This window comes from Mercenaria mercenaria, unplaced genomic scaffold (assembly GCF_021730395.1).
Source record: "Mercenaria mercenaria strain notata unplaced genomic scaffold, MADL_Memer_1 contig_1231, whole genome shotgun sequence".
Lineage (NCBI taxonomy): Eukaryota > Metazoa > Mollusca > Bivalvia > Venerida > Veneridae > Mercenaria > Mercenaria mercenaria.
Window position 1 is genome coordinate 29,240 of NW_026459212.1, and position 25,075 is coordinate 54,314.

Below are 25,075 nucleotides of genomic sequence, written 5' to 3' on the forward strand. Positions count from 1 at the left end.
TACTAAGTTTGGACTTGACCTTTAAGATTGGCATTGAACAACATCCCACTGAGGCATGATATTATAAGCATTGTTGCATTATGGGAAGTAAACATGGATGCAGAAATATGGTTGTTTTAGGGAATGCTTTGTAATACAAAAATCAAGACAACAAACAAGGAGGCATGCAGATATAAGAAGATAAAGAATTCGAATCTATTGCATCCGTTGTTCATAAACACTAATTTAAAGATAACCATGCACTGTTCTCCTGCCAAAATGTCAGATTTAGTGGGAAAGCAAATAATAGATTTTAAAACCACAATATTTCATGTGTGTTCACACTAAAAAAAGGTACAGGTAGTTATTGCCGATGAAAGTACCCACCAGGATTATTTCCAGCCAAGCCTACGGCTCCAGGCAACAGTACTGATTTAAGTAAATCACCCCGGTACGTCTAAAGTGCGAAAAGGACTCCTTTTCGCAGAAGTAACCAAAGGATCTAAAGGTCAACATGAGTTGCACCGAGCAGGTGCCCAAAGTTTAACAATCAATAATATTCATTAAACGTAAATCTGAATAGGACTTACCAATAACTCACTGAAAATATATTAAATAGCGTTGAATATGGTTAAAACGTTGATAAAATGCAAATCAATATCTGTTTCATGTGATAGGTGATGATTTGTACTAAATTCAATGTAAGGTACAGACTTTAAGCATGACTGGCAGTATGACTGATTTTATGATCTGATATTTTATAGCTGTCATCCCTTATCTGCATTTTACTGTTAGGAAAACGAAGACATTAAACAAGAGGGCCAAGATCGCCCTAGGTTGCTCACCTGAGAAAAACACCATAACACACCATAACAGTGTAAACATGTTTGACCTAGTGATTTCATGGAAATAAATATTCTGACCAATTATCATTAAAATTGGAGCAAAAATCTTGAGTATAAACAAGTATTTTCTTTGATTTGACCTAGTTTTTTTTACCCCAGATGACCCATATTCGAACTTGACCTGGATTTCATCAAGGCAATCATTCTTACCAAATTTCATGAAGATCAATTGAAAAATACAGCCTCTATCGCATACACAAGGTTTTTCTTTGATCTGACCTAGTGACCTAGTTTTTGACCCTAGACAACCCATATTCGAACTTGACCTAGATTTCATCAAGGCAACCATTTTGACTAAATTTTATAAAAACTACAGAGTAAAATGCAGCCCATATTGCATACACAAGGTTTTGCCTTGATTTGACCTAGTGACTCAGTTTTTGAACCCAGATGACCCATATTCGAACTTGACCTAGATTTCATCAAGGCTATCATTCTGACAAAATTTCATGAAGATCAGTTGAAAAATACAGCCGCTATCACATACACGAGGTGTTTTTTTTTTTATCTAACCTAGGGTGACCTACTTTTTGACCCTAGATGATCCTTATTCAAATTCTACCTAGGTTCCATCAAGGCAATCATTCCGAATTACGTTCAGGAAGATCAATTGAAAAATACAGCCTCTATCGCATACACAAAGTTTTCCTTTGATTTGACCTAGTGACCTAGTTTTTGACCCCAGATGACCCATATTCGAACTTACCTTGATTTCATCAAGGCAATCATTCTGACCGAATTTCATGAAGATCAATTGCAAAATACAGCCTCTATCGCATACACAAGGTTTTTCTTTTATTTGATCTAGTAAGGCGTAAAAAAAAATTGTTTCCGGTATCCCGACCTACCCTAAATTTTTGGCCCGACCCTAAATGTTTTTATGGCCTTGGAGAATATTTTTTTCAACTTTTTAACAAAAGTTGCAAAACTCCACTTTTTATGCTTTAAACATGGTCAGTGATGTTAGAAATCAACTTACTGATGCTCTAAAGGCATAACCCCCTTATTTGTATTCATTTTTTGACACAAAAATAATTTCCGAAAAGTCTCCCTTGATAAAACAAGAGGACCATGATGGTCCTGAATCGCTCACCTATCCCCACATGACCCAGTGTTGAACAGAGTACGACGTCGTTATTTCTATTATTTGACATAGTGACCTAGTTTTTGAGCACATGTGACCTAGATATCATCAAGATAAAAAATTCTGACCAATTTTCATGAAGATCCATTGAAAAATATGACCTCTAGAGAGGTCACAAGGTTTTTCTATTATTTGACCTAACGACCTAGTTTTTGACCGCACGTGACCCAGTTTCGAACTTGGCCTAGATATCATCAAGGTGAACATTCTCACCAATTTTCATGAAGATCCATTGAGAAATATGGCCTCTAGAGAGGTCACAAGGTTTTTCTATTTTTAGACCTACTGACCTAGTTTTTGACCCCATGTGACCCAGTTTCGAAATTGGCCTAGATATCATCAAGAGGAACATTCTGATCAATTTTCATGAAGATCCATTGAGAAACATGGCCTCTAGAGACGTCACAATGTTTTTCTATTTTTCGACCTACTGACCTAGTTTTTGATTGCACGTAACCCAGTTTCAAACCGAACCTAGATATCATCAAGGTGAACATTCTCACCAATTTTCATGAAGATCCATTGAAAAATATGGCCTCTAGAGAGGTCACAAGGTTTTTCTATTTTTAGACCTACTGACCTAGTTTTTGACCGCATGTGACCCAGTTTCGAACTTACCCTAGATATCATCAAGGTGAACATTCTGACCAATTTTCATGAAGATCCATTGAGAAATATGGCCTCTAAAGAGATCACAAGGTTTTTCTATTTTTAGACCTACTGACCTAGTTTTTGACCCCACATGACCCAGTTTCGAACTTGACCTAGATATCATCAAGGTGAACATTCTGACCAATTTTCATGAAGATCCATTGAGAAATATGGCCTCTAGAGAGGTCACAAGGTTTTTCTATTTTTAGACCTACTGACCTAGTTTTAGACCGCACGTGACCCAGTTTCGAACTTGAACTAGATATCATCAAGGTGAACATTCTGACTACTTTTCATGAAGATCCATTGAGAAATATGGCCTCTAGAGAGGTCACAAGGTTTTTCTATTTTTAGACCTACTGACCTAGTTTTTGACCGCACGTGACCCAGTTTCGAACTTTACCTAGATATCATCAAGGTGAACATTCTGACCAATTTTCATGAAGATCTCATGAAAAATATGGCCTCTAGAGAGGTCACAAGGTTTTTCTATTTTTAGACCTACTGACCTAGTTTTTGACCGCACGTGACCCAGTTTCGAACTTGACCTAGATATCATCAAGATGAACATTCTGACCAACTTTCATAAAGATCCCATGAAAAATGTGACCTCTAGAGTGGTCACAAGCAAAAGTTTATGCACGCACGAACGCACGCATGGACGGATGTCGGACGCCACGTGATCACAAAAGCTCACCTTGTCACTTTGTGACAGGTGAGCTAAAAACAAGAGCTGTCGGAGGACAGCAACGCTCGACTATTCAACAGCCTTGTCGATTGAATGAATACGGAAGTCGAAAAAGGGACATAATTTAATAAAAAAGCAAAATAGGGTTATGGAACCTGCATAGTGCTTATCAGCTCATGACAGTGGACAAGTGTGTGAAGTTTCAATCCATTCCCATTAGTGGGTACTGAAATACCAGCTAACATATAGGAATTTAACCAAAAACTCCTAAGTTGAAAAAGGGGCATAATTTTGTAAAATGCGAAGTTGAGTTATTGACCCTTTGCATTGCATGTCATATCATGACAGTGAACAAGTGTGTGAAATTTCAATCCTTTCCCATAAGTGGATACTGAGATACCAGCTTACATACAAAAACTTAACCAAAAGTTTCCATGTTGAAAAAGGGGCATAATTTTGAAAAAAAGCAAAATAAAGTTATGGGACCTGCTTTGTGCATGTCAGATCATGACAGTGAATAAGTGTGTGAAGTTTCAATCCATTCCAATTAGTGAGTACTAAGATACCAGCTTACATACAAAACCTTAACCAAAATATTCTAGTCGAAAAAGGGGCATAATTTTGTAAAAAGCAAAATAGAGTTATGGAACCTGTGCAATGTAGGTCAGTTTATCACAGTGAATAAGTGTGTGAAGTTTCAATCCATTCCCACAAGTGGTTGCTGAGATACCAGCTTACATACAAAAACTTAACCAAAACTCTACCTAGATTTCATCAAGGCAATCATTCTGACCAAATTTCATGAAAATCAATTGAAAAATACAGCCTTTATCGCATACACAAGTTTTTTCTTTGATTTGACCTAGTGACCTAGTTTTTGACCCAAGATGACCCATTTAAGAAACTGGCCTAGACTTCATCAAGGTTATCATTCTGACCAAAATTCATGAAGATCAATTGAAAAATACAGCCTCCATCGCATACACAAGGTTTTTCTTTGATTTGACTTAGTCAGGGATCACTTTTGGCAGATACTATTATGAGATTAATTCCCATTTGCCTTGAATCAATGAGATTTTTGACAAAATGAATGGGATTTTTTCTTTTTATAATGGGATTTTACATTGGCGGACAGCTTTTATTACACTGAAAAGCAAACATCATGATCTGTTTATTTGTAAGAACAATTATCTTGTAAATAAACAAAACAGTTCCTTTCAGAGACACCTTTAACAACTCTAAAATTCAGTGCCAGGAATTGCTGAATAGGTTGATGAAAGTTGTAACCAAGTCTTGGGTCCACATGCATTTTTCCCCTAATGATTTTACTTCAAAGCTGCTTTGTCAAAGTTGAAGTTCAGTTATGTTTTAATCTTTCTGGACTTGATACACTTCCATTAGGTCAAAACAATTTTAATGTCAAACTTATTTATAACCCTACCCTCAACCATTTCGTTTGGAAATTCGGGCGTTCAGAGTTTTTTATGAAGGGACTTCACCGGGGGTTTCTCTACCATCTTGTTATTCTCATCGCTATTCATCCGCCCGAATGGAGGCAGAAAGTTTGGCCTTCCAAATGCTTAAATTTCTGTTTCAGTGGTATTTTGAAACATCGCGAAAACAGATTATTTTTGTCTGGTAGTCATAATCATCGGACGCTCTATGGAGATAAAAGCGAAATTCAAGCGCCTAAATGAACGTCATACGAATATTAAGTAACGGCAAGACAGCATTGCAGTGAAAAGTTGCAATTTCGGCAAAAAGATCTACGGCCACGCGGATGCGATTTTTAAGCGCATTTGAGCAAAATTTATGCGATTTTCACCAAAATAATGCGAGAATATCGTGAAATCGAGGCCAAAAGTGATCCCTGCTTAGTGACCTAGTTTTTGACCCCAGATGACCCCATCGAGCGATCACAAAACAGGTGAGCTAAAAATATACATTCATAAAATGTCAGCGAGGCAAGTTTATGCTTTAAAATCAACATAAATCCATATCAGAGATGTAATCATTACAAATAGGCCTACTTTGTACATGTACCAGAAAACGTTCCCAATGGATTTTAATTGGGGATTTCCTTACAGAAATATGCAGAATAAGTTTGGACATGACGGTGACAGCGACAGTCAAAAGTTATCACGCTGTCCCGAAACGTCCTATTTGGACTATTGATTCCTTATGTCGTTGAAAACTTATGTCACAGGGATGTAGTCTGAACAGGGTATTAGAGCTACACGTCTAGACAGTTTCGAGCGCTCGATCGATAAACGATCAAGTACCCGGATGTTCGAGTAAAAAATCAATAGTCCGCCATATTGGATATTGCCTAATGAAGTGTTGAAAGTTACTCTGTAGAATTTGTTGGTTTTTGACTCTGATAATGGCAGATTTAAGTGATATGACGCTTGAGAAGTTTAAATTATGGTCCACGAACGCCTTACGGGTGTTTTTATCAATGAGAAATAAATCGATCAAAGGAAATTTTGACGAAATAGCCGCAACGTAAGCGGCGGCACGAAATACCCAAATCTACCCAAATCTTACCCAAATCTACCCAAATCTTACCCAAATCTACCCAAATCTTGATAGGAATGATCAAATCTTCGTAGATTATGGATATTTGTAATATATTTCAACATAAAAATATCATTTTGATGTATTATAACGATAATTAACTAGAAAAATCGGCGTTGAATTGAAATCGCTCAATATTTGTAAATATCACAGTCAAGTATTATTACATCGATGTAACTCATTGCAGACTTGGAGCGGTCTGCTGCGCATGCCCGAAAGTGATTATCAGTTCTAGCGCACGGCAAAAATATGCATATTTTTGCATGTCCGCATGCATTTAGTGTACAATATGCATAAAATACTGACTAAAGGTTAGGGTTAGTATCACCATGGTTACAAAATATATACATTTAAGATATTCTCGTTCAAATTTAGTTAATCCGGTATGTACCGGAGACTGTAATTTATACCGGCGCTCCAAGTCTGCATTGAGTCACAGTCATTATTACATAGGTGCTGTACGTAAGAATAATTGACTGTGATATTTACAAATTTCCCCATTTGGAAATCTGTTTTCTTAATTTCATTTACTTCAAAACTCTAGGGAAAAAATAAAAAGAAAATCTTTATCATTATTGATGAATTATATTAACGGTTTTTTACAATCATTGTTTTGGATGATAAGCCCGACGAGAGGCAACATTCATTTTCAGGAGTTCAGGATTTAAATTTCCTGTAATTCAAGTCGTGAAACGTGATATTCTAAGCTATTTTATTACAAAAAAGCTAGTCGGAAAACCAAATCAAACTTCCCGTGCTCCAAAAATTATACTGACTTTCAAATAAATATTTGCTCAGTAAAGTGTTTATATATATATTGAAAAAAAAAGAAACACTGCTTTTTCAGTAAAAATAATGTTTCGCGTAATTACACGAAATACAGCTAAATCATTTTCTCGTGCATAGTCGCATATATTATGATCAAAATTATATGTCAGACATCCAATGAAATATGTGTATCTTTAGTAAGTTGGTATAGTGTTAATATCTTCTGAGGAAAAATTATCAACTTTTATCAATTTAGTGAAAAATATGTTACCAAGTTTAGTCTTTTCAGTAATATGTGTATCATTTGCAAGACGGTATATTCTTATTAAAATGTGTTTTCTCTGTAGATGTTGATGTGCAATTTTAAAACAGGCACGTGCAATTTCAGTTCCCTAATTTTTAAACATGTCAGTTTCATATATGTCTTAACATTCAATTATTTTTTAGGGTTTGCACTGACGGGTATAAAAGAGTCAATAAAATTTAAAATGCACCAAATTGTACCAAATTATACAATAATTATTTAATATTTAAAACCAAATAAAAATGATTTTAGAATAAAAACATAAATGCTCCGAACTTTTCAAAGAATCTGCCTTGAATCGGTCTTGTAGCTAATATCAATACATGACAAAGTTTATTATTTAACTGAAAACCATGTGACATACATTTTTTTTCTTCAAAGTAAACCCAAATGGAGAAGATATCTACTCTTATTTTGGTCATTCACGTAAGCGAAGAATATTTCCGTCAGAAATCGTATACAGAAATAACTTTCAATAAACTTCTCTCAGTTTTGTTCATTTATGTTCAATCTGATTGAATAGGGTTGTGCATCTTACAAAAATAATAAAAAAAAAAGTAGTTTCTAATAGAGAGGTTTCGGAAATTCATTTACGAATGCGCAAATTTTCGCGTGCTCTCATGGAAATTCAAACTCATATAAAAACGTTTTACGCGGATGTATAGTACTTTTCTATTGAAAGATTAATTATTCATATTATATATACGAATGAATGCTGCCATAAGTCCTGCAAAAACACCATTTATTAAATATAAAAAAAGCTACGGCTGCATTTCGGTAATGGAAATTTCCCGCAGGTTCACAATTCCAATTTCGTATAAAACATTCTGCGCGAATGTGTTTTATTTATTCTATAAACGTTATCGAAAACTTTGAATGAAACATATTTAGAAGTATCTTGGATAAAAGGACAAAGTATTTCTCACCAGCGTTTCCCGAAATGAATACTAGATCTACAAGAGAAAACAATCAGCTCTCGTGAAATATATTACGTAAATATTGTAAGAGTAAAAGTAGCATCGGTAACAACAATACAATACAAATTTATTCAAAGTCGGTACATATATATAAACAGGAAAACATTAGCTATATATAGCTATTTACCGACAACATTACATTGAATTGAAAAAAAAAAATGTTGTGTAAGTCAGTTACTTACCTCTTAGATCGGTGTTCATGAATTGAAAATACCCGCGCTCGTGCGGTAACACCTCGAGCGCTTTGCGCTCTCGGTGTCACGATTCGCACGAGCGCGGGTATTTTCAATTCATGAACACCTGCACGAGCGCGGGTATTTTCAATTCATGAACACCTCCTACTCGGTTAGTAACCTACACTTACATATGATCGAATTCTTTTAAAAACAATCAGGTTATGGAAAGTGTATTCCGATCATGTCCATCATGTATAGCTTATTTGTCTGTCCTTTTAATTTAAAAGGTATACCGGCTCATAATTATAAAGTCGGCAGTGTCCTTAAAATTAACTTTATATGAATTACTTTGTATTTAAAAAAGCTGAAAATTTAATTAATTTTACGTCACAAAAATATACAGGTCATGTATTCCAGTAGCTCGATTCTGTTTATTTAATGCTGGCCGTAGTGCACAGTGGCTGTGTATTGCGCCTGGCAGGTGGTCCTAAAGATAGGCGGAACCGTTGGCTATTTAACTGACATCGTTACTGACCAATCAGCTATCACCAATAAAAAATTACGTTCTGAAGGCGTTTCCCTGAGTGGTGCATTAAAAAAATATATATGTAACTTAATCACATCTAAATTTGGAATGCATATTTTGCATTGATTTGAATTTATGTAAATTACTATCAAACTGCAATCTAAATTTCTTTACTTTCAATTTACTTTGCATTTAATTTTTGATGAAATTCTTATATTTCCTTTGTATTTCAGTTGCTGTAAAATGTTATAAAATTTCTGATATGATTGTAACTTTAGGACAATAATTCGGATGATTTATACGAAGTTAGTGCTTCTCCTTGCAAGTAAACTTTGAAAGCCACTAATTAGATTTCACACAATGACCAAGGGTTTTTCTATAAATGTATAGGTTATATTTAAGTCCCGACCCTAAGGGTCGTCCGGGCTCGAACATTGGTGCTATGTTCAAAGGCGAGAAAAGCGCCAAAATACATCTTATTTGTCTAAAAAAAAATCTGTTGTACATCAACTTAGAATCAGAAGTAGCAGGCTTTTGTGCATAACTAATATTTCTATGGAAATGAATACTTTTGTGTAAGTTGTGTCCCTCTGTATGATCTGTAGACTTGTTTAATAGTAATGTAAGTAAACATTTCTTTCGTATGCAAATAATACATAGATCAATCTTTTATTCCTTCATAAGAAGAGAAGCATATATTAATACAAATATTATCACAATCACATGCAAGATATAATTCGTTAACTATTTGAAATATACACATTGATGGTGAAATTTCGTTTCGGATGTTATCAACAAACGATCGTGATATACATATTTAATATTTAATTTTTTCATACCTTTCCTCCACAGACGCAAGATACTTTAGTGAAATAGCTTTAAAATTATATCAAGTTATTGTCTAAACAGATACATAATTCATATATAATAATTCATACGGTTCCGTCGTAGGAACCTCTCATGATGTACTATTTTCCTTTAAAATATGTCAATGAGGGGTGGAATATGTCTTTATTACCTTATGTCCGATTTTATTTAAATAATACGTTGTTGGATCATGAGAACAAGCCAGTACATGATACCTTGTTTGAAAGAACAAATCAGTACCTAAGTAAAAGAAATAGGCCAGGTGAGTTCGAAAAAGAATCAAATCGCAACCTTCTTTAAAAAGTCGTGATTTCGTTGTATCACTATTACGAGTATAAATGAAAGAATTGACATTATCAGCCAACCGCTGTTTAAACATTAACATCCTTTCTTTTTGGAAGCTGATCACATCATTTATATACTTAGAACTTGAATGAAATATATTATAACCTCAACCATTTTAGAGACGGTCACTGGTCTACAGATATGAAATAATTTCAAGCTCTGAAGCATGTATTTTCATTTGGTTTAAAACATTTTGCTTACAATTCCATGAAAATTTAACATAGCTACTGACACGAAAATAAAATGCATGTAAAAACGCGGTCAGTAGCAAAGAAGCATCATTGAAGGCACTGCAATTTTCCCGCCAAAATAATTGAAGAAACGTAGAAGATGGCCTGATATTACGAAATATAACACAAAAAACAACGTACTGAATTTGCTGTTAACAGTCATGGATTACACGATATTTTAGTACATTTTAATCGCGTTTTCGTTAAGGCTGGCTCTTTACAACTTACTCCCACGTGCAACCAAATATTCGGACAATTTTGTCGGTCAGTGTAGGAAAATGTATAGAAGATCTATGTCGAGCTAGCATATTTTCTACGGAAATACGGTTTTGGAAAAAAAATCATATTGAGCCAAGGGCATTTTTATTCAAAAACTTGCACGTATCATGTCCCGACGCCGACAAGGCTTTCAATTGCTATCTAACTTTACTGTGGTGATTTAAATGAGTGGAGTGATCCTGCTCCGTTGCATTTTTCATTGTATTGTACATTCACAGATGTTTGATATAAATGGGACAGTACACAAAGAGATGAATTTTGTTCACGGATTATTTCAAAACTTCCTATTTTTGATAACATCGTTGAAAATATTGACTGGATAAAATTCGAGGGATCAGAGCGAAACTAGTCTAAGTGTATATTAGAAATAGAAGCAAACAGACTAGTTTCGCTCTAAGCCCTCGAAATAGAATGTCAGCAAACTTTGGCCAATATTTATAGCCGTTACTCAAACTCACACTTGACTCAAACTTGGGTAAGTACCATACACGTAGACCTCAAGCAGAATGGAGTTCGAAAGTCATATTCATAAATTCCACTCAATTTAAACTTTCGGAAGGACAGCTCGGGAATTTGCTGTTTTTACTACTTTTTATGATGAAAATCGAAAAGCGTTTGTCACGCTTTTACTCAAGGTAAACTGTCTCGATTATAAATATCTATATTTTGAAGTCATTATTCACTACTTCAGCTATAGCACTATTGGTTACGACGATGGGAAAATGTCTTTATTGTCGCGGAAGTTCCGAGTTTGATTCCCGACGCGGTCGTCTTTTTTCTTGATTTGGAATTTTTTAAATATTTTAAAAACAAAGATTCTTATTCTAATGTTCATGATATGACCAAAACTTCTATTTGAAAGAAAGATTTTTTTTAGCCAAATCTGGAGGCATGCTGCTTAAATGCATTGTAAACGCCACGTGCATGGCGGGAAAATGAAAAAATCAGTTTTATAGACATCTACTCAAGTGCGAAATACAGAAAATAATCGGTGGCATGATGACATCTAGATTGACATCATTCTTTCGGTGACCATCAACGCTCTCAATGAAATTTAAAGCATGATCAAGACAGCAATTCCCTTGTTTTACATCTGAGGATACTTACGATAAATTTGAAATGAGATTGCTTGTGCACGTTTGTGAAAACAATTACGTTGTGGACACGTTATTAGCATTTTGGCGGGAAAGAATCACGTGCATTCCATGACGGATATTGTGTCTGCGAAAGGGCTATTCCAGTCTCTTTTGGGGTCCAAAAAAAATCAAAAGCGGGAACTAACATTTCCTGTCCCTTTCTGATACTGAGAATAATATTGTTATTCATTCAAAAACATCTCTCCCAATTAAATTCGCAGGCGCTGCCACCGAAAACGTGATGGATGCCGCCATTATTCGATGTCACCTCACAAAATTCATCAATATATGTATGTTGATATAAAAATAGCCCAGAATCTCATGTTTCACAACATGAATTACAGAAAATTAAAATCCTTAAAATGAATGTTATCTCTCGTTGTGCTTATCATCCCAAACAGTGCTAACAGTAAAGCGTTAATATAATTTATCAATAATGATAAAGATTTTCTTTTCATTTTTTCCCTAGAGTTTTGAAGTAAATGAAATTAAGAAAATAGATTTCCAAATGGGGAAATTTGTAAATATCACAGTCGATTCTTCTTACGTACAGCACCTATGTAAGAATACTTGACCGTGATATTTACAAATATTGAGCGATTTCAATTCAACGCCGATTTTTCTAGTTAATTATCGTTATAATACATCAAAATGATATATTTATGTTGAAATATATTATAAATATTCATAATCTACGAAGATTTGATCATTCCTATCAAGATTTGGGTAGATTTGGGTAAGATTTGGGTAGATTTGGGTAAGATTTGGGTAGATTTGGGTTTTTCGTGCTGCCCGGGTAAGTCAAAACTGACAAGCGAGTTTACGATGTCTATATGTATAACTACTTTAAGTACACACCAGTTCTGTGTGGTTTAATAACGTCATTTTATGATGTTTTAAACATAGTGTAATTATGTCTTACCGAACTGAATGTATGCAAGATAAATCTGAATGACTGAATACTTCAAATATTGGAGTTTTAGCATGCCGTCGGAGGAATGCCTACATGTACATTGTACTGTATATATTGGGAGTCTGGACATGTATGCTGTATGCACTTCTTTAAATACAATGTTTGTTTGTGTAAAATGATTGTTTGCTACAAAATGGATTTAAGTAAACGTTTTTTAATTATACTAGCTGATTTGTCACGCGTTGTTCACTTTTTTTCTTCATGAAATTGAAAACGAAAGTAGAAATTTAAACATGTGATGAATAGAAAACGAAAGTACACATGTCATGAATACAAAACGAAAGTAGATTTTTTATTGTTTTGTGAAGAAAACAACAAGTCAGTCATGACTAAATAACTGCTTTGTTTTTTCAGAGCCTTTTGTTGCTGGGAGGAGAACATTACGGTGGATGTGAGTGCAGAGCAGGAGCAAAGACGTTTGCTTGCGGAATATCAAGGAAAGCTAGTGGTAGAAGGGGAAATTATACTCGATCCGATCTCGATCAAAAATGGTTGGTTGACGGAAAAGCTTGGTCGTCCTAAATGGCCATCCGTATATATCACTGACATTTCTGACTATTTAAACACCAAAAACCCAGAAACATTAATGAAACGTTTGCTGAATGAATATAAAGAAGGCAAAGCGTACAGGTACTTTTCAAGTGAGTGGGTAAAAGAAGTACATTATCATGACTTAGGTGAACATTCTGACAAATGCATTTCAAATCAAAGGTCACTCCATCTCAAGCAGTGAATAACAAAGCATACGATGTATGGATAGTGATACGAAAGGACAAGAACACTGTACCAGGCGGTCAAATTTTAAATGCGTATTGTTCATGTACAGCTGGCATGATGGGTTCGTGCAACCATATTGCCGGTGTCCTTTTCAGAATGGAATATGCTGTCAAGGACAGGAATGACGCGTCCAACCTCTACAAGCAAAGCCTGTGAATGGACTGTTCCAAAAAAGAAAACCACCGTAAAATGGGAAAAGCGAGAGATTTTACATGGAAGAAAGCAAAATACACACAACTACCACGCAACAAAGACAAAGAAAATGAGACTAATATAAAAAAACTTAACTTCAACACCATTGAATAAGAGCCAACAAAACAAAGTTGAAGACAGTGAAAAGTTAAGGAATGAATTGAAAGAACTGTTAGCCGAAGATATGCCAAACTCGTGCTTCATGCTTCTTATGAATAAGAAAAAGTTAAAAAATCCATCTGAAGCTGAAATGTTAAATTAAAATTACCACCAACTTTAAATGAATTAAGCAAAAGAGTGGAATCTCTAGATATTCCTGAATGTGCAAAACAAGCTGAATTTAAAAAACAGATGTGTGTCACGCAAGATGAGATTGACTCTTTGAATCGAGAACACAGTATCGCAAAGTAAGTCTGAGTCATGGAAGGAGCACCACAGAGGTCGTGTCACCGCAAGCAATTTTCACAGAATATGTAAGCGCGCTTCGTCTCTGAAAAAAGATTCCTCCGAGGACCCAACATCTGTGATAAAACTTGTAATGGGAACAACTGAGGGCATCCAAACCCATGCTATGAAGCACGGTATTTCTTTGGAACCGGTTGCGAAAAGAAATTACCAGGTTGAAATGAAGAAGGTTCATAAAAGGTTCCAGTCGTCAGACTCTGGGATAATTTTAGACAAGGATCGGCCATTCATGGCAGCTTCGCCAGACTTATTCGTGTCCTGTGTTTGTTGCGGGGATGGCCTTTGTGAAGTCAAATGCCCAGAGTCTATTAAAGACCAACAACCATCAGCCGACAATGTCCCTTACCTTATCGTTAAAGACGGTGTAATGTCCTTAAAAAGAAACCATCCCTATTTTTACCAAGTTCAAGGACAGATGGGTATAACTAAAAGGAACTTTTGTGACTTGTATATATTTACCTACCATGGAAGTTTGAGTTTGAGAATAAATTTTGACTTCACCACATTTAATGAAATTGTTCAAAATGTATCTTGGTTCTGGGACAATTTTATTATTAACAGACTCCTGACTCACAGAATTTTACAGGAAAAAAGTGATACTGAAAATAGATTAAATATGTAATGACTAATGTTCAGGAAAAAAAGGCAGAAAAGGAACTCATAAATTGAATAGAATCTGGATTTCAGATAATGTTGATTGTAAATATTTTATTGTTCCTTCTTTTATGCATGATATTAAAGCCTATTATGCATTATTTCTTTATTTCGCTTTTGTTAACATCCAGGGACCAGTGTCACCATTAGGTGACCAATAGAGCAGGTTTTACTGTACTAGAACAAGACCAAAATTCTTCGACCGAAACAATAAAATCTTCCCTGGGTAACAGTTAAAAAGGATTATAATAATTATCACAAAACATGAACTAGACAGTTTTATTTTTCAAATCAATAAACCTGAGTTTGATAAATATAGACAGTGTCTGAAATTAATATTTACAAAAACAAATGGTATAGTACATAACAGTTCTTACAAAATGAAATGTGTCATGCGCAAATATCATACATGTATCTGTGCAGTCTGATCAAGATCCTTACTGTTTGCTATATAATCAGTTAAAAAAGGTTTTCATTATGCAGTTGTACATATTACTACAATGGTGTCTGAAATTAAAATTTGCAATAATAAATGCTGTAGTACATAACACTTTTTACAAAATAAACTGCGTCATGAGCAGATATCATACATGTATCTGTGCAGTCTGATCAAGATCCTTACTGTTCGCTATATAATCAGTTAAAAAAGGTTTTCATTATGCAGTTGTACATATTACTACAATGGTGTCTGAAATTAAAATTTGCAATAATAAATGCTGTAGTACATAACACTTTTTACAAAATAAACTGCGTCATGAGCAGATATCATACATGTATGTGTGCAGTCTGATCAAGATCCTTACTGTTCGCTATATAATCCATTAAAACAGTTTTGCATTATGCAGTTGTACATTAAACTACAATGTAGGCAATCATGTCATGACCTCATTGATATATATGCATTCTGACATCACTAATTTTGAACACAACAAACCAGAAAGTTTACTTATATATTGGCCCTTTTGTATTGCTTATTCCAGCACAGACTTTGATAATGTCATCTACATGGGATATAAGTGTTATAGGAAGCTCACTTTGAATGATTCTAAAAGTCTTCAAGCGGCGAATAACTTGTTCTATAAGAATCCTAGTGTTTGCAATTTTTTTTGTTTTTCTCACTGCAGCTTCATGCATTTGGGACTGTCCTCTCCTACCTGGTGGAACATACAGAGAGATATTTTGCATGGCACATTCATGATTTATGTTAAAGCCTTTATCGGCCATTATAACAGAATATTGTGGAATATGGTCCAGAAACCCACTATCTAAAGTGACTTGTTTGTCTGACATTCGTCCAGTGTAAGCGGCTGATATGAAAACAATAGCACTATTTGGTGCACAAGCCACAAGAACTTTTAGCGTGTTATGCGATTTATAGTTACTCCAGCTTGAGCTCTGCATATCCAAATCTTTCGGAGTTTCGATGAATATCTCTGTACAGTCAATAATGGAATGCAGATCGGAAATGTGTTTAAATTTCTCTGGCTTCGTAGCAATTAAGTCTCCTCATCTGGAATATACACCATTGAACCAAAAACTTTAGAGCATGCTCGCAGCCAAGCAAGGAATATCCTTCCACAAAGTGATTCAGAAATGTCAAATCGCACAGCTAAATCTTTTCCTAAAAGACCAAGACGAAGGCGCATTAAAGTCAATAAAAACTCGGCCCTGGATGACAGTTTTCTTTCTGGACCAAACCGGCTTGGTTCATTTGCAAACTTCCTTACATGCTGTAGTCCACCTTTCACTCCAAGCCAACGCCTATTTACCAATGGGGCTATAACCTTATGGAATTTCTCAAAGACTGATTTTGATGGCAATCCGGTAAAATAATTCACATCCTCATCGCTCTTCAAAATACTGTCAACATAACGTTTTCTTTTCAAGAGTGCAATTTCTTGTTTCAGACGCGTGTTTTCACTTTTAACAGACTGAAGTTGTTTTTAACAATTGCAAGTGTCTGTAACAGCATATTTATCACAGCTAACAGAGTGAGCTGCCACGGAAACTCAACTTTTAATGATAGCATTTCGACCGGTGGATCAGGGTGATAGGGACTTGCTGTGTATTGTGGATCATCCACAGTCATGTAAGTGACCTTGCATGATGAATCACTTCCATCTCTAAAGAACATTATCCTTTTCACCTTGGACTCAAATCCATCGTACCCCAAATGCAGAGTTGGAAAAGGATTCTGTAGCGTTGGTTCCCCTTCAAGAAAATGTTTACTGCAGACCCTTGAATCCTTCGAGGGTGACCACATTTTGTTGCCATTGGTTCGATTTACAAGTTGTTTCCATCTCAGGCGTCCCTCTGAGTTTCTCTTTTGAGTCGGAAAACTGAAAAGCCTGAAAAATAAATAAAAAGAAATATACACTTTGTCCTTACACAAATAAAATATGAAAACTTAAGTAAATAGGTAATCTACATCTTCACATTTCATGACTTAATTTTGAAATTTCAGCCTGTAAGCAAAAGACCCTGGGTTTTGAGTCCCTATTAGGTAGCACATCCATTTTTTCACCTGTTTGCATATTTTGCCTAACTTGGGTCATGACCATAAATGCTCCGCAATACATGGGAAGTCATGGTATATTACTAAATTATGAAATGAAATGTGTAGCCGTCCATTAACCGTAACCTAGTCAGTCTTCTAGCAGTCCGGTAAAAAATTTATTTAGAGATTGAAGTGTATATAAATTAATTTATCAAATTCTGTTTGCAAAACATAGCAATATATACACTCATCCATATACTATGCTTAGATATATGTTTTAAATTTCTATTTCTCAACAAGTAAACGCTCTGGTGTAAAAAAATAATTATTTGATGACATTTCATAAAAAAATTCCAACAGAAAAATTCATAATTCACAGATAGATTGATTACTGGACAGATGGGAAATCCAAAGCGGATGGGCTAGGTCAGTAGGTGACGGTTACCGGACGGTTAGAACGCAGACTAGGCCTCTGGTTACCAGATGGCTAGATACTTCTATTATAAAATTGGGAGATGATGTAGCTGTAAGAGACCGGCTCAGTAAAGCATTTGCCTGGTCCTGTTTTCGAGTTTTTGGCCAGTCTGGGCACCAGTCTTTGTCAGGCTACACATTTTTTTCACCCAGAGACTCATCATATTAAAATAAAAACGTACGTCATGCAGGTCAAATTGTTCACATTATGTGTTGACATGTAAAATTTCATCTGGAACATGATCCGATTTATAACTTTTGTCACATTTCCAAGATAAAATATTGATACTGCACGATGTCATACACGACAGTCTTTAAAAAAAGTGAACATATAATACTTGTACCGGATAATTATGCATTCTAACAAAGAAAGTAGACGGAAGAATTTCATTTCCGCATTACCCCACCCACCGCGTGTTTCGTGTTTACAACCAGTTTTTCGAAAATAGATACGATATTTACCTGAAAGGAGGATTGCATTTGCAATGTTTCTCACTATGAAGACAGCCACAAACAGTACAAAGCTGCTTCTTCCACTTGTTTAGCCAATATCCGCCGTTAGAACAATTTTTAACAGCGCAGGTGAAAGCCATTGTTGTATTTTTTTTACTCGATAATAAAGAAGGATAACTGTAGCTGAACTAAGAGTATGCGCATGCGCACTTCGGAACTATCTAGAGGTGTATTATTATTTCAAAGGGAAATCCTGGATGCATTCTGCAATGAGCCCGAGGTGTCCCGACTATCCGTTGTTTAAACTACAGGAAATATTTGGTGTACCACAACATTTTCCTTAAACATTTGCTCAACCTAGCAAAAACAGTTAGAAAGCGGAAAGCAACTTCAATTTTTAAATATATATATATACAACTGTACATTTTTTATTTGTTACGAAAATGCTTGGGACGAATATCCACAATTTTGCGGCGGCACGAAATACCCAAATCTACCCAAATCTTACCCAAATCTACCCAAATCTTACCCAAATCTACCCAAATCTTGATAGGAATGATCAAATCTTCGTAGATTATGGATATTTGTAATATATTTCAACATAAAAATATCATTTTGATGTATTATAACGATAATTAACTAGAAAAATCGGCGTTGAATTGAAATCGCTCAATATTTGTAAATATCACAGTCAAGTATTATTACATCGATGTAACTCATTGCAGACTTGGAGCGGTCTGCTGCGCATGCCCGAAAGTGATTATCAGTTCTAGCGCACGGCAAAAATATGCATATTTTTGCATGTCCGCATGCATTTAGTGTACAATATGCATAAAATACTGACTAAAGGTTAGGGTTAGTATCACCATGGTTACAAAATATATACATTTAAGATATTCTCGTTCAAATTTAGTTAATCCGGTATGTACCGGAGACTGTAATTTATACCGGCGCTCCAAGTCTGCATTGAGTCACAGTCATTATTACATAGGTGCTGTACGTAAGAATAATTGACTGTGATATTTACAAATTTCCCCATTTGGAAATCTGTTTTCTTAATTTCATTTACTTCAAAACTCTAGGGAAAAAATAAAAAGAAAATCTTTATCATTATTGATGAATTATATTAACGGTTTTTTACAATCATTGTTTTGGATGATAAGCCCGACGAGAGGCAACATTCATTTTCAGGAGTTCAGGATTTAAATTTCCTGTAATTCAAGTCGTGAAACGTGATATTCTAAGCTATTTTATTACAAAAAAGCTAGTCGGAAAACCAAATCAAACTTCCCGTGCTCCAAAAATTATACTGACTTTCAAATAAAAATATTGCTCAGTAAAGTGTTTATATATATATTGAAAAAAAAGAAACACTGCTTTTTCAGTAAAAATAATGTTTCGCGTAATTACACGAAATACAGCTAAATCATTTTCTCGTGCATAGTCGCATATATTATGATCAAAATTATATGTCAGACATCCAATGAAATATGTGTATCTTTAGTAAGTTGGTATAGTGTTAATATCTTCTGAGGAAAAATTATCAACTTTTATCAATTTAGTGAAAAATATGTTACCAAGTTTAGTCTTTTCAGTAATATGTGTATCATTTGCAAGACGGTATATTCTTATTAAAATGTGTTTTCTCTGTAGATGTTGATGTGCAATTTTAAAACAGGCACGTGCAATTTCAGTTCCCTAATTTTTAAACATGTCAGTTTCATATATGTCTTAACATTCAATTATTTTTTAGGGTTTGCACTGACGGGTATAAAAGAGTCAATAAAATTTAAAATGCACCAAATTGTACCAAATTATACAATAATTATTTAATATTTAAAACCAAATAAAAATGATTTTAGAATAAAAACATAAATGCTCCGAACTTTTCAAAGAATCTGCCTTGAATCGGTCTTGTAGCTAATATCAATACATGACAAAGTTTATTATTTAACTGAAAACCATGTGACATACATTTTTTTTCTTCAAAGTAAACCCAAATGGAGAAGATATCTACTCTTATTTTGGTCATTCACGTAAGCGAAGAATATTTCCGTCAGAAATCGTATACAGAAATAACTTTCAATAAACTTCTCTCAGTTTTGTTCATTTATGTTCAATCTGATTGAATAGGGTTGTGCATCTTACAAAAATAATAAAAAAAAAAGTAGTTTCTAATAGAGAGGTTTCGGAAATTCATTTACGAATGCGCAAATTTTCGCGTGCTCTCATGGAAATTCAAACTCATATAAAAACGTTTTACGCGGATGTATAGTACTTTTCTATTGAAAGATTAATTATTCATATTATATATACGAATGAATGCTGCCATAAGTCCTGCAAAAACACCATTTATTAAAATAAAAAAAGCTACGGCTGCATTTCGGTAATGGAAATTTCCCGCAGGTTCACAATTCCAATTTCGTATAAAACATTCTGCGCGAATGTGTTTTATTTATTCTATAAACGTTATCGAAAACTTTGAATGAAACATATTTAGAAGTATCTTGGATAAACGGACAAAGTATTTCTCACCAGCGTTTCCCGAAAATGAATACTAGATCTACAAGAGAAAACAATCAGCTCTCGTGAAATATATTACGTAAATATTGTAAGAGTAAAAGTAGCATCGGTAACAACAATACAATACAAATTTATTCAAAGTCGGTACATATATATAAACAGGAAAACATTAGCTATATATAGCTATTTACCGACAACATTACATTGAATTGAAAAAAAAATGTTGTGTAAGTCAGTTACTTACCTCTTAGATCGGTGTTCATGAATTGAAAATACCCGCGCTCGTGCGGTAACACCTCGAGCGCTTTGCGCTCTCGGTGTCACGATTCGCACGAGCGCGGGTATTTTCAATTCATGAACACCTGCACGAGCGCGGGTATTTTCAATTCATGAACACTTCCTACTCGGTTAGTAACCTACACTTACATATGATCGAATTCTTTTAAAAACAATCAGGTTATGGAAAGTGTATTCCGATCATGTCCATCATGTATAGCTTATTTGTCTGTCCTTTTAATTTAAAAGGTATACCGGCTCATAATTATAAAGTCGGCAGTGTCCTTAAAATTAACTTTATATGAATTACTTTGTATTTAAAAAAGCTGAAAATTTAATTAATTTTACGTCACAAAAATATACAGGTCATGTATTCCAGTAGCTCGATTCTGTTTATTTAATGCTGGCCGTAGTGCACAGTGGCTGTGTATTGCGCCTGGCAGGTGGTCCTAAAGATAGGCGGAACCGTTGGCTATTTAACTGACATCGTTACTGACCAATCAGCTATCACCAATAAAAAATTACGTTCTGAAGGCGTTTCCCTGAGTGGTGCATTAAAAAAATATATATGTAACTTAATCACATCTAAATTTGGAATGCATATTTTGCATTGATTTGAATTTATGTAAATTACTATCAAACTGCAATCTAAATTTCTTTACTTTCAATTTACTTTGCATTTAATTTTTGATGAAATTCTTATATTTCCTTTGTATTTCAGTTGCTGTAAAATGTTATAAAATTTCTGATATGATTGTAACTTTAGGACAATAATTCGGATGATTTATACGAAGTTAGTGCTTCTCCTTGCAAGTAAACTTTGAAAGCCACTAATTAGATTTCACACAATGACCAAGGGTTTTTCTATAAATGTATAGGTTATATTTAAGTCCCGACCCTAAGGGTCGTCCGGGCTCGAACATTGGTGCTATGTTCAAAGGCGAGAAAAGCGCCAAAATACATCTTATTTGTCTAAAAAAAAAATCTGTTGTACATCAACTTAGAATCAGAAGTAGCAGGCTTTTGTGCATAACTAATATTTCTATGGAAATGAATACTTTTGTGTAAGTTGTGTCCCTCTGTATGATCTGTAGACTTGTTTAATAGTAATGTAAGTAAACATTTCTTTCGTATGCAAATAATACATAGATCAATCTTTTATTCCTTCATAAGAAGAGAAGCATATATTAATACAAATATTATCACAATCACATGCAAGATATAATTCGTTAACTATTTGAAATATACACATTGATGGTGAAATTTCGTTTCGGATGTTATCAACAAACGATCGTGATATACATATTTAATATTTAATTTTTTCATACCTTTCCTCCACAGACGCAAGATACTTTAGTGAAATAGCTTTAAAATTATATCAAGTTATTGTCTAAACAGATACATAATTCATATATAATAATTCATACGGTTCCGTCGTAGGAACCTCTCATGATGTACTATTTTCCTTTAAAATATGTCAATGAGGGGTGGAATATGTCTTTATTACCTTATGTCCGATTTTATTTAAATAATACGTTGTTGGATCATGAGAACAAGCCAGTACATGATACCTTGTTTGAAAGAACAAATCAGTACCTAAGTAAAAGAAATAGGCCAGGTGAGTTCGAAAAAGAATCAAATCGCAACCTTCTTTAAAAAGTCGTGATTTCGTTGTATCACTATTACGAGTATAAATGAAAGAATTGACATTATCAGCCAACCGCTGTTTAAACATTAACATCCTTTCTTTTTGGAAGCTGATCACATCATTTATATACTTAGAACTTGAATGAAATATATTATAACCTCAACCATTTTAGAGACGGTCACTGGTCTACAGATATGAAATAATTTCAAGCTCTGAAGCATGTATTTTCATTTGGTTTAAAACATTTTGCTTACAATTCCATGAAAATTTAACATAGCTACTGACACGAAAATAAAATGCATGTAAAAACGCGGTCAGTAGCAAAGAAGCATCATTGAAGGCACTGCAATTTTCCCGCCAAAATAATTGAAGAAACGTAGAAGATGGCCTGATATTACGAAATATAACACAAAAAACAACGTACTGAATTTGCTGTTAACAGTCATGGATTACACGATATTTTAGTACATTTTAATCGCGTTTCGTTAAGGCTGGCTCTTTACAACTTACTCCCACGTGCAACCAAATATTCGGACAATTTTGTCGGTCAGTGTAGGAAAATGTATAGAAGATCTATGTCGAGCTAGCATATTTTCTACGGAAATACGGTTTTGGAAAAAAAATCATATTGAGCCAAGGGCATTTTTATTCAAAAACTTGCACGTATCATGTCCCGACGCCGACAAGGCTTTCAATTGCTATCTAACTTTACTGTTGGTGATTTAAATGAGTGGAGTGATCCTGCTCCGTTGCATTTTTCATTGTATTGTACATTCACAGATGTTTGATATAAATGGGACAGTACACAAAGAGATGAATTTTGTTCACGGATTATTTCAAACTTCCTATTTTTGATAACATCGTTGAAAATATTGACTGGATAAAATTCGAGGGATCAGAGCGAAACTAGTCTAAGTGTATATAGAAATAGAAGCAAACAGACTAGTTTCGCTCTAAGCCCTCGAAATAGAATGTCAGCAAACTTTGGCCAATATTTATAGCCGTTACTCAAACTCACACTTGACTCAAACTTGGGTAAGTACCATACACGTAGACCTCAAGCAGAATGGAGTTCGAAAGTCATATTCATAAATTCCACTCAATTTAAACTTTCGGAAGGACAGCTCGGGAATTTGCTGTTTTTACTACTTTTTATGATGAAAATCGAAAGCGTTTGTCACGCTTTTACTCAAGGTAAACTGTCTCGATTATAAATATCTATATTTTGAAGTCATTATTCACTACTTCAGCTATAGCACTATTGGTTACGACGATGGGAAAATGTCTTTATTGTCGCGGAAGTTCCGAGTTTGATTCCCGACGCGGTCGTCTTTTTTCTTGATTTGGAATTTTTTAAATATTTTAAAAACAAAGATTCTTATTCTAATGTTCATGATATGACCAAAACTTCTATTTGAAAGAAAGATTTTTTTTAGCCAAATCTGGAGGCATGCTGCTTAAATGCATTGTAAACGCCACGTGCATGGCGGGAAAATGAAAAAATCAGTTTTATAGACATCTACTCAAGTGCGAAATACAGAAAATAATCGGTGGCATGATGACATCTAGATTGACATCATTCTTTCGGTGACCATCAACGCTCTCAATGAAATTTAAAGCATGATCAAGACAGCAATTCCCTTGTTTTACATCTGAGGATACTTACGATAAATTTGAAATGAGATTGCTTGTGCACGTTTGTGAAAACAATTACGTTGTGGACACGTTATTAGCATTTTGGCGGGAAAGAATCACGTGCATTCCATGACGGATATTGTGTCTGCGAAAGGGCTATTCCAGTCTCTTTTGGGGTCCAAAAAAATCAAAAGCGGGAACTAACATTTCCTGTCCCTTTCTGATACTGAGAATAATATTGTTATTCATTCAAAAACATCTCTCCCAATTAAATTCGCAGGCGCTGCCACCGAAAACGTGATGGATGCCGCCATTATTCGATGTCACCTCACAAAATTCATCAATATATGTATGTTGATATAAAAATAGCCCAGAATCTCATGTTTCACAACATGAATTACAGAAAATTAAAATCCTTAAAATGAATGTTATCTCTCGTTGTGCTTATCATCCCAAACAGTGCTAACAGTAAAGCGTTAATATAATTTATCAATAATGATAAAGATTTTCTTTTCATTTTTTCCCTAGAGTTTTGAAGTAAATGAAATTAAGAAAATAGATTTCCAAATGGGGAAATTTGTAAATATCACAGTCGATTCTTCTTACGTACAGCACCTATGTAAGAATACTTGACCGTGATATTTACAAATATTGAGCGATTTCAATTCAACGCCGATTTTTCTAGTTAATTATCGTTATAATACATCAAAATGATATATTTATGTTGAAATATATTATAAATATTCATAATCTACGAAGATTTGATCATTCCTATCAAGATTTGGGTAGATTTGGGTAAGATTTGGGTAGATTTGGGTAAGATTTGGGTAGATTTGGGTTTTTCGTGCTGCCCCAATTTTGGGTTAAACTAGACTTTTTGACACGAAGAGGATGTCTTTAGCATTCACTTACGGGTAAATGGAATTTGCCTATACCATGCGCGGTATAAATTAATG

At 34.6% G+C, this 25,075-nt stretch overlaps 1 protein-coding gene across 1 annotated transcript in view; it reads right to left on the minus strand.

Moving 5' to 3' along the window:
• The window catches only part of LOC128551531 (NADH dehydrogenase [ubiquinone] 1 alpha subcomplex subunit 6-like), a gene marked incomplete at its 5' end in the record, with an annotated part of 38,089 nt that extends 13,018 nt beyond the window's left edge, over positions 1 to 25,071 (minus strand). The window contains one exon of the mRNA XM_053532423.1: positions 25,032 to 25,071. Within this exon, the coding sequence (XP_053388398.1) occupies positions 25,032 to 25,071 (40 nt within the window). The remainder of the gene's footprint in view (positions 1 to 25,031) is intronic.
• Between the last annotated feature and the right edge of the window lie 4 nt (positions 25,072 to 25,075).